This window comes from Phaethon lepturus, unplaced genomic scaffold (assembly GCF_000687285.1).
Source record: "Phaethon lepturus isolate BGI_N335 unplaced genomic scaffold, ASM68728v1 scaffold44948, whole genome shotgun sequence".
Classification (NCBI taxonomy): Eukaryota; Metazoa; Chordata; class Aves; order Phaethontiformes; family Phaethontidae; genus Phaethon; species Phaethon lepturus.
Window position 1 is genome coordinate 33,495 of NW_010556334.1, and position 11,211 is coordinate 44,705.

The following is an 11,211-nucleotide window of genomic DNA, read 5'->3' on the forward strand; positions in this document are numbered from 1 at the left end:
AAAAATTTGCTTTCTTACAGACCAGTATCAACCAGCACAACTGAAAAAAAAATACATTAAATTCTCTGCATTTAGACCAGCATGTCAAAAAAATTGATTTCAGCTTCATATCCCTTTGTTCTTGGATTTGCCATTAACTGCAACTACTCAGAACACACCTTAATGCCACATACCCAAAAACACTGTTTCTTGAAAAACTCAGCTGTAATAATGTATTAAAATACATCTTTGCTGCTCTGTTCTCATTTTAAGAAAGGTTGATTTTAGTTGCCATCAGGCTCTTCGACAAATATATAATTTTTAAAACTACAGAAAACTTGAAATACATTAATAACAGGCAGCAGCATTAAACAGTACTATTATCACATATGAAAGAACATCTTCCTCGCAAAATGTTCCATTAATAAAGAACTTTCAAGAACTAAATGATATTTCTGCTCCTTTAGTTAAGAGCTGCATACACACACACACACAAAAAAAAAAAAAAAAATCAAACAGCATAACTGTCTTCCACTGCTAATAATCCAAATAACCAGACAGGTGAAAGATTTAAAAAAAAAAATTATTAGCAATTACAAAAAAAATCATAATTATACCAGATCACATATGAAGTTTAGGTGTTATTCCCAGCAGCTCAGTAATCTAGTATTTTACCTATAAGATTGTTCTTTGAATTTAAACTGTTTAATTTACCTATTTTGCTCTTTTTTCAGCAAGCTTTTCAAATTGCAAATAGAAGTCTCAAACTCCTCTCTCAGGGATGCATGCAAAGCCTTAGTTTTTTTACATTCTTCCACTTGTGCTTCTTTTTCTCCAGTGACCTGAATTAATGCTTTCACTGCAGTCTGCAATTCAGTTTCTAAGCTCTTTTGAGTAGCCTACAAAAAATTATATAGTTTCTAAACACATTTTGCAACAAACAGTTGTTTTGTATCTAAAGTATCGGTAATTATTTATGCAATTACTCATCTAATCTATTTATACTGGAAAATTATAAGCAAGCTGTACCTCTGCTTCTTGCAATGAAACTTTGGCCTCTTCCAGTTCTGCCCTCAAATGTTCCTGATTGATCTGGGATTCTTTTAACATTTCTCCTTCACGTCCTAAGCAAAAAGATATATGCTTACATTTGAGAAAAATTTGACACTTACTAAAAAATCCTTGCCTTTCTATTTTACAGATAAATACATTCCTACAACTTAATCAAGTTACATAATGTATTCATGTCATTGTTAAGGAAAAAGCCCACAAGATGATTATTCAACTTACTAAGTAATATCAACCAAAACATAAAATCACATAGATTTATAAAATGCAACAAAATGCAGGCACTTACATGTATCTGGCATGGATACTAAAATCCTCCTCCCCACAGAAGGGGAGACTGAAAATTGCCTCAGTTCTAAAGACCAAAGGTATTTGCATCACATAATATAAATATTTTGTAATATAAGTGGCTTAAAAATACTGAAAATAAAGTTTTAAAAAATAAGTTCACTCAGTGGCACCCAACTGTAAGTTTGCAAAACTCAAGCAATGCATTTTCCCCTTGCAATCTTCAAAAGCTCTCACTGCTTGACTCACCCTTAAAAAAGGACCATTTAAAAGCTGTTAACATTTTAGGGGGTTATTTGGCAAAGATATGAAAACATGCCCTGACAAGGCTACTAATTATGGACCACTGAACAAATATTATACTTTGAAAACCCTTCACTAACTTAATTTGAAACAAATCAATCCAGTAACCAGCAAAAATACTTTTACATATTATCAAGCCATGCTTACTATACAAGTCCAACAGGAAAAATCTCCAGAACGGGGGCAAGGTTCTACAGTGTCCTGGTAAAACTTACTTCTGTTACAGAAAAGGAATAACAAGATATATGGCACCTTTACAGTAGTGTAACGTGTTCACACTACAGCTTATTGAAGAATAAAAGAAAAATCCCTCGCAATGAAGCTGTCACGTCAATACAAGAACACGGTGTAGCCTAAACCTAAAGAGAAAACCTTTGTTATGAAAGAAGAGCCTAGATTTTATACATATGCAGATTACACTGCCAGTCCTGATCCCCTATCAGCAGCTTCTGTTCCAAACAAAAAATATGGCCTGCAAGGCCCCAAAATTCTACCCTGACCCTGTTTCCTATACTTCTATAACCAATTATGTTTAACATAGCAGAGAGAACTCTTACTTTTTGCTTCTACTAAGTCAGCAATCTTATTTTTGGATTCCTGCAGCTGAGTCTTGATATCTCTTATTATATCATCTTTTTCATCACTCTGTCTGGTAATAACTGAAATCTAATAAAATTAAAATAATATCATAATGAAGTCTAGAAAAAAGGACAGATTCTCATTTTCATTTGTGCACTGTGTATGATTAGCATATATACAACTGTCAAAGTTAAATAAGGTGGTTGATCTTAGGCAAATATTGATGAATTCATATTACACTGGATGAAAAAGCTCTTCAGCTCAAAATCAAAATATGAATTTCAACAGACTAAAGATACTGAAACACCACTAAAGTTAGCAAAATCTGACATAAATGTGGCTCCAGCTGTTACTTTTGTCCTTTTTACTGATGCCCAGAAACACTCTTTGCCCCATTGCAATGTCACATTCATCCTCAGAAAAACTAACAACTCTTGACCTTCACAGATAGAGACACATGCTCTGCTTCCTGGACTCCTGTTTACAAACTAAAAACTCTTATCACAATTAATTTCTTCAACTTAATCAGTTTCCCTTCATGGCTACCTCATCACTTTATAAAAAACCTACTCTAATCTGAGATTCCTAAACTCTTTTACCAGCCTGAGTTCTGATATGCATTATAATCCTTCTTCCCACCTTCCTTCTTATCAGATGTGAACGATACCTTTCTTAACTATGAGTGATGCACCAGCATTTTTATATAGGCAAGTGTATGTAGAGAGAACAAAAGGAGTATTCAGTGTTTACATGGTGCTTTTAAATCCTGTCACTAAGATGTCCCTTGTTATGACATGGCAACCTAATTACTATTGTATTGCAAATAAATAACACATAAGGAACATACTAATAAAAGGTCATTTGCAATATTAATTTCCATCCTTCCAAAATACAAATATTTTACAACCGACCAAGCTCTTTTAAAGTATTTATTTTCAAAACAGAGTTCAAGTATTGAAGAAACTGCAAGATTTTTTTCAAAAATAAAGCTGTACGTTAGATTTTACATTAGATTGTAAAACTGAGCAAACCTGCTTTTCCTTTGTACTGACTTCCAGTTTGCATTCCTTTTCAAACTTGTCCATTTTTTCTGCTGCTTCTTTTACTTTTGAGATACAGTAATATTCATAGTTAATATACTAGCTAAAATATACTCCAAGTTAGATGTTAGATACAATTTCCAGTTTAAGATTGCTTACAATTTTATAGATGTACAATTTGTTTCCTAAAGAGTAATTGCTGAGGTGATTTTGGAAACCATTTTCTAATCTAATTAACTTTATGCCAGCTTTCTGAAGAGTTAGTCCATTATTCCATGAATTACTTAATAGTTTGTTATAGGAAACTAACTGAAATGGACATGTAAAAATGAAACACATGAAATGGCACATAGTAGTGTAAATAAAGCAAATATTTAATTACAATTTCTGTAGCTATACTCTAGTGCATTATCATTCAAATAAACCAACTACATAAATTAAGTACTGATCTCTAGACTGTACTTCACAGACAAAACTTAAGACTTTGAGTGACTATTCAAATCATAAAAGTTCCAGATCTTCCCCAGTGGAAAAAACAATAAAAAGGCCCAGGCAATTATTAGCAGGCAGCATGAATAAAGACAGTCCACACTGTCACACTGTTAAGAGTTCACCTTTCTAGCACTTATTTTTCTGGCTTGAAACTGCATGCAATAAAATCTATTAAGTACAAAATTGTTAAGCCTGTAGCATAATAATAATTACTAAAACAATAAACAGAATTCTCACATTTGAAACACATGTCCAATTTGGTGTTCTCTGCTTGCACACGAAGCTCATCAAATGCCATTATCATTCTCTAAAAATAAAATTCAGTACATATGTTCATATAAAACTAAGTATTTTCAGTATGAAGAATTATGTTTATGGATTGCAAGCAAACCAGTATTACAAGCTGGTTCATATTTGTAGGAGAGATTTTGCTAGAAACAAAATTCAGAGCATAAACATATTTTGAGTTAATAGAATGTTATAATTATTCAAAGCTGGAAGAATTTCTATACTCAAGATCTAAACCATTTCAAGAATGAAATATTTTTACTGGTCCATGTTTGTAGATCCCTAACATAATGGAGGAGTTGCTGTGCTTTTCTTAGTTGCTACAACAACCTATACTTAATATTTAACCGTTATACCATGTACTCTCTGACTCTGCTTAATATCAAGCTCATCACTCCCAAGCAATGATGCCTTGCATTTCCCTATTATAAATATACTAGGGTCTTATCTTTCACACTGGAATAATTAATAATAAAAATATGATTAATTAATTTATTTAGCAAGACTGCACTTCTGTTATTAAAGTAAAAACTCTCTATAAGTCAACAAATATTCACAGCTTGTATTTCTTATTCCACACAAAACCATCATAACGAATGACATTTCCATAATGAATTTTGTTGTTCTGTGTCACACTAAAAACTGAAATAAATTTTCTTTGTTCATCTTTATTTTACATTGCACTTTACATTAAATAACATTATCTAATAGAGTAACCCTAGTATATCTGACCCCAAAACCTAACTTAACACAGCCCTTTGCAACCTGCTCTAGTTGACCTTGCTTTTAGCACAGGAAATTCTCCAGAGAATGCTTCCAGCCTCAGCCATTCTGTGAAATCACCAGATAGTTGAAACAGAGTACAAAAAGAAGACACAAGTTATGGCAGTCACCTCCACACTAAGCAGATCACACATATCACACAGATCTTACGGATCTACATCGCAAACACTTGTGTTTTATCCAATGAATGTGCCCTACACAATACAAAACTTCTTCTTGAAAAGTGACTGAAAACATGACTTCCTACATCACACGACAGTTCTAATCACTTTATCAGAGAGTGTTCTTTGTACGAATAGTATCTCTACATATGCACGTAATTCAGATATCTCAACATAGCCATATAACTCGTATCACATTTGAGCTTTTTAACAAGCTACATCACTTACATCAACGTTGTTATTAAGTTCCACGTATAGTTGTCTTGTTTCTTCTCTTTCATGTTCATCTATCAAAGTAAGAATGTACCATAAAGTTTTCCTTTGGAAAAAGAATGTCAGCTGTCAAAGCCATTATGCTTAAACAGCATAATGAATTAAAAAATTAAAAATTAAATTCAAAATTAATTAATAATTAAAAAAGGAAAATGTGTATTCCATTGAAACATCAAGCAATCTCAGCTTTTCAAATTTCCTTCCCAATCTTGCTTTTTCCATGAGTAGTGTAATTCTGGATCAATTTCTATCATTGTATTAACTTTGACATTTTTAATGTTTTTTAATATTAATGTATCAAAAATGTTAGTGTTTTAAAAACTGTACTGTAAGGTTTCGCACTGAATTTCCTTCCATCCGGTGGAAGTACCCATGACCACAAAACTGTCATTATAGAATTGTAACAATACTCTATCTTTTTCTTTTTTCTTTCATTTTTGTAAGTGATATTATTTTTTCCCTAAAAAAGCAATTATAGAAAAGAATAGTAAAAAAACACAGCTATCAAAGAAATACAGTACATCTATACACAGGCATTTGTAGAAGCAAGGCTAAAAAGAAACAGACACTTTTTAAGTGTCCGGGATCAAGTCAGTAGAATTCTAAAATTATAGTAACAATTCTGAATTTCATGCAGAATAAAAACTCAAGTCAAGAACATATTTTAAAACTGCAAGAATTAAATTAAGCTTTGTTAAGTTATGCAGCTGCCTTGTCTTGGTTAATTTAGTGAGAAAAATGCTAGTTACTCATAATGTCTTCAGGTTTCGACTTTTTTTCCCTGTACGAAACTGTAACTGCTCCAAACTGGGTAACACCAACTCCAGAAATCTGTTAGAGCGAGCTGCAAGAAGTAACAATAGAGTAGATTCTACTGCCTAAACACAGGTACGAAGTGCCACCTCATATGTCTTAATATATTCAAGGCATCTGGATGGGACTGAAAAACATCAATGGACTGAGGAGACTTCAGGAGACCTGCACTCCTCTGGAGTGGCTAATCAGGGTTCCTTACACTGCCTTAAACCTGTATCAGTGTTTAGACACCTAAAAAGCTCTCAGGCTTGTAACCTTTTAGCAAACAATCATACTGACTTCAGAAAACCTCTGGATTTAGCGTTATGAAACATACATGCTTTAGACCTATGGCTTCACTTCTAATTGCACTCTGATGCAGAGCCATATACAATTTATCTCAATCAGAGAGCGTATTTGGAACAGAATGATAGCTTTTTTCCCTTCATGAATTTGGGGAAAGATAGAAGTACATTTACTTTCATAAATCAAAATCTAAATAGCATTTACATTTGGTGGACTTCTCTGTGAAGTGAGTACAGGTTTCCTTGAACAGATTACACAGGTGCCTTGAAGCGCCATTTCTGAAAGAGGGAAAAAATACTGTAATATCTAGTCAAAGGAATGCGTGGTACTTTTCATACCCAAGTAGTAACAATGCCAATGACATTTACAATTTAACAGCTATATGTAACTACCTATATTAATACAGTTCTCAGCACAAAAACTAATTATTTTCTGTCATGGTCTAGCCCCAGCCAGCAACTAAGCACCACACAGCTGCTCGCTCACTCCTCCCTCCCCCAGTGGGACGGGGGAGAGAATAGGGAAAAAAAAACTCGTGGGTTGAGATAAAAACAGTTTAATAGGACAGCAAGAGAGAAGGAAACAACGATAACAACAATAATAATATTGACAAAGGAATGTACAAGAACAAGTGATGCCTAATACAGCAATTGCTCACTACCTGGTGATCGACAGCCCATCCCCAAGGAGCGATTCCCGCTGTGAGGAATGAGTGATTCGTGTAAAGAAAATCTAGTGAATATAAGCTTGAAGCAAATGTCATTTATATTGAAATAAAGGAATGTATGTAGGGCATGACCATAAACGGGGGAGTGGTGTTAAATAGAAGAAACCATAGTCTTTATGTAACTTCCTGATATGTATAGCTTAGGTAACTCCTTGATATGTGTAGCTTATGTAGCCTCCTGATATATGTATGTTAGTTCCTGATATACTAGTGCAAACCAGTGTTGTAGATAACCGCAGAAATGTCGAGAAGATGTATAGCCAAATAAGGTAGCATTATATAATTAGAATAACAGAGCGCATGCGCAAACAGAAAGGTCATGTAGAGTGCACTGACGAAGAGGAGCATCTTCCTCCCAACGACCACCGGACGACCACCTAAAAAAAGATGAAGCATGCGCAGACTGGGGAAGTGGTGACGTACTTAGAGAAAAAGTAATCTTCCAAGAAAAAGGCAGAGAAAAGCGAGAAACAAAGCCTAGAAAAGTATAAAGGAAGGAATTGTAAGAAGTGAAGGTGTGCATCTTGGTGGAGCGGAGACTCCCGGCGCACCCAGCGCTGTTTGCTTGCCTCTATTCATTTAATAAATTGTAAACTTAAATTGGAATCCTGTTTGGGACTAAATCATTTATCACACCGCCCCCCCCAGCCAACTCCAGTTTAGGTACTGGGCATGACGTCGTATGGTAGGGAATATCTCTTTGGCCAGCGTGGTTCAGCTGTCCTGGCTGTGCCCCCTCCCAGCTTCCCGTGCACCCCCAGCCTTCTTACTAGCAGGCCAGCACGAGAAGCTGGACTGTCCTTGACTACTTAGCAACAACTCCAAACATCAGCATGTTATCAACATTTTCTCATCCCAAATCCAAAACATAGCCTCACACTAGCTTCTGTGAAGAAAATCAACTCTATCCTGGGTGAAACCAGGACATTTCACAAAAATATATTTGACTGTATTACTTACTCTTTCAAGAGATCTTTATTTTCACATATCTCCTCTTCCAGTTTTAAACTTAGTTTTTCATTTTCAAACTAATTTCATAGGGAACAAATACAAAAACACATTGTTACTGAAAAATGTACTAGAAATATACTTTCACTTCTCAAATCTCGCATGAAAAAGTAGTTTTCTGTATCTGTAGACAGAAGTCTGTTTTCATCTGGCTTTACATGCTGAGCCATCTTTTTTTGCAGTTTGCATGAAAGGCATAATAATAAACAATAATTTACCAGCAACTGAAACATTTACAGGTATGCTATTCGTACATACATTCACATCCTACATGTGCACACCCCTTCTCGGAATAATCATTTTCTCAAGGCAGAACTCAAACAATCAAAGATGACACAGGTTACCAAAGCCAATGCAAACAAACAAAAAAGGAGGACCAAAAATTTGTTTAAAATTTGTATTTCAGTCACAAAGTTGTCCATCACTACCAACAAGATAAAAAACAGGGATAAAGCTGAGTGCACTACTTCCTGTATGTCTTGAGTACAGAAATATGCATAAGCATACTTTACATATACCAGGAGGATGAAAGCTATTCGGTCTTGAACAGGTTTCTGCATACCCACAGTATGACATGCATGTAAATAATACAATGATGGAATGCACATTGTTAAAGAGGAAAACCATTTTTAAAAACCAAAATGTTACTTTTTTCTTTAATAACAGTAGAGCCGTAGGCCATTGGTATCTAGCCAAATGGCTTCTTTGAAGTCATCACATAAACAGCTCTAAATTTCTTCAACGTCTGCAGTATTCTTTAATATTTAATTGTATGAATAATATTTTCATACTAAATCAGGAAGAACTTTCTCTTTACTTTACACATTCAATGTATATTGTACAATACTGGCCTGCAATTCTTGAATGGCTTTACGCTGTGCTTCGATAATCTTTCTATTTTCTTGTATTTTTCTTTCTTTCTGCTTTAGTTCTGATTCTACAGATAGTTTCCACCGCTTGATCTTCTCAGCCTCTTTGTAGAGTTTTGAATACAATTCATTCATTGTTTCCATACTCTATTAAAACAGGTTCCACAATTTAATCTCAAATGCTATTTAATTAATATTGTTTTAGATACATATTTATCTCTTAGAAATATCACAAGAGTAAATTTTTTTTCCACAAATGGTGACACAAGCTTATGTAAAATCAGGAACCAAAGTTTAAATCTTTGTGCATCCACTCTGTATGTATCAACAGACACTACAGAACAAGAGACACAGACACAAGTGAAAAATACCCCACTGCCTTCAGATATAGCGACATCGCTAAATAGATAGCCTTAAAGATACGGATAACTACACTCCAGCAAAAGTCAATAAAAGTTTTGCTAGAATTATCAGTAGAGCCAAGACTTCTTTCATTAGGTTCTTCATCCCATTTCCTTCCTCTTATTCTGACAAATACTGCCGAGTTCATTAAAACAGCTTCAGAGATCTTGTCCAAGACTACCTGCAATATGTTTTTGCAGTTAACTCCTACACAAAGCAGGACAAAACACCAACCAGCCTTGTACTCTTAAGAGTATCTTTAAAGCGCTGTACAAGCGGTGCTTGATCAGTGGTTTAGGCAGGTAAGAGCAGTATAGTAGACCACAGGGCAGTTCTGCAGTTTGTTTTAGGTATGATGTCACCTAACGCTATCTTGTTTTGGCTGCATCATGATTTTGTTACAGTCCTGATTGTACTTTAACAGCTGCTAGGGCAAGAAGAAGTTTAGTCCTCAGGGATATGAAAATCATTAGGAGGACTGCAAGAAATATGGTCCATTGTATTGCAGAAAAGAGCATTTAGTATCTGGGAAGCACAGGTAGCTACCACAAAAAAAAATTAGCTTTACTGAGCTATACTAGAGCAGAAGAACATTGGTAAAGACGGTATAAAAAGAATCAAATGCTTGAGGAAACCACTGCACTAAATTGTTTTATAGATAAAATAAAGCCAGACAAAGCAATTGGGATAATCTACTTCAATTTTTCAAAGAATACTCTGACTGCAACCCTTCTGCCTTTCAACAGACTATTCAGAACCAGTTTCACAAAGATATTTAAGTGCCTAAATCTTATTCTGATTAAAACTCCCCGGGCACTTTAAAAAAACAAAAACCGAACAAACAAAAAAAGCAACCACAACAAAAAACTTGGAAATCACTTTACTATTTAAAGGTTTATCTCCAGGCCTGTTCACTGAATCACAAGTACCTTTTCTAAGTGACTCAGCTTTAAACAGGAAACAGCAAATTATTATTCTCCTTTGACTACTTCCTTTAGCCCTGAAGTATCTATTGAATAGTGCTTTAGACACTATTTTGGGAATAAATTAAGAAGCCCCAAGAAATTACATATGCAGAGTTTGTACTTAGCTGACCTCTTCATCTACCTCAGAGCAAAGTTTAACTTGCTGTGAAATCATATCTGAAATATGAAGAAATTTTTATTAATGTATTTCTAAAAAACTACAGTGGAACTGTATTTAACAGTGTTACAGCTGTGAAATTGTTAAATTACCCATAAAACATAAAAAAAGTCAAAAATCTTTAAAATTTTTAGAAGAATGTGCAAGGCAAATGCTTATTTTAGTCTTACCCGAATCAGTGATTTCATCCTGGTTCGGTGTACTCATCATTACAAATGGCAAATTAAAATCATCATCTGGGCATTTGTTAAAACCCTGCACAAATGTAAAAAATGAATTTCTTATGCGTAGATTTGTAAAGAAGGACTGTAACACCCAGAAAAAAAGTACAGCTAATGTGAAAAAGGAAATCTTCCATTAATAAATCAACTACCTACAATTTTCAAAGCCCAAGGTATTGCTAATGGCTTTGGAACTCTCCTGCTTGCTTCTTACTTCACAATGGCTTTTCAAACTGTTGGTCTTTTGTAGTTTGCTTTCTAGACGACACTGTAGCCAAAGTGGAAGCTTTTGATTACAAGAACTCACTAGCTATTGCGTGCCTGTACACAGTTACATGGTGAAGGACTCATTAACCAAAATTTTTTTTCAAGTCCAGTATTTAATACTTATTTTTTGCTTTATTCCCAAGAGCGCTTCCAAAACACATCTGATCATGTTTTAGCATGAAAATTTCATTTTACAAGGGGTTTTAAAGGTCACAGAAA

The 11,211-nt window shown here is 34.5% G+C and overlaps 1 protein-coding gene across 1 annotated transcript in view; it reads right to left on the reverse strand.

Moving 5' to 3' along the window:
* The window catches only part of SYCP1 (synaptonemal complex protein 1), a gene marked incomplete at its 5' end in the record, with an annotated part of 26,768 nt that extends 16,009 nt beyond the window's left edge, over window positions 1–10,759 (reverse strand). Inside the window, 11 exons of the mRNA XM_010292444.1 lie at window positions 694–878; window positions 1,009–1,103; window positions 2,196–2,304; window positions 3,249–3,322; window positions 3,987–4,056; window positions 5,210–5,268; window positions 6,560–6,633; window positions 8,043–8,110; window positions 8,942–9,106; window positions 10,457–10,503; window positions 10,675–10,759. Coding sequence (XP_010290746.1) covers window positions 694–878; window positions 1,009–1,103; window positions 2,196–2,304; window positions 3,249–3,322; window positions 3,987–4,056; window positions 5,210–5,268; window positions 6,560–6,633; window positions 8,043–8,110; window positions 8,942–9,106; window positions 10,457–10,503; window positions 10,675–10,759 — 1,031 coding nt within the window. The remainder of the gene's footprint in view (window positions 1–693; window positions 879–1,008; window positions 1,104–2,195; window positions 2,305–3,248; window positions 3,323–3,986; window positions 4,057–5,209; window positions 5,269–6,559; window positions 6,634–8,042; window positions 8,111–8,941; window positions 9,107–10,456; window positions 10,504–10,674) is intronic.
* Between the last annotated feature and the right edge of the window lie 452 nt (window positions 10,760–11,211).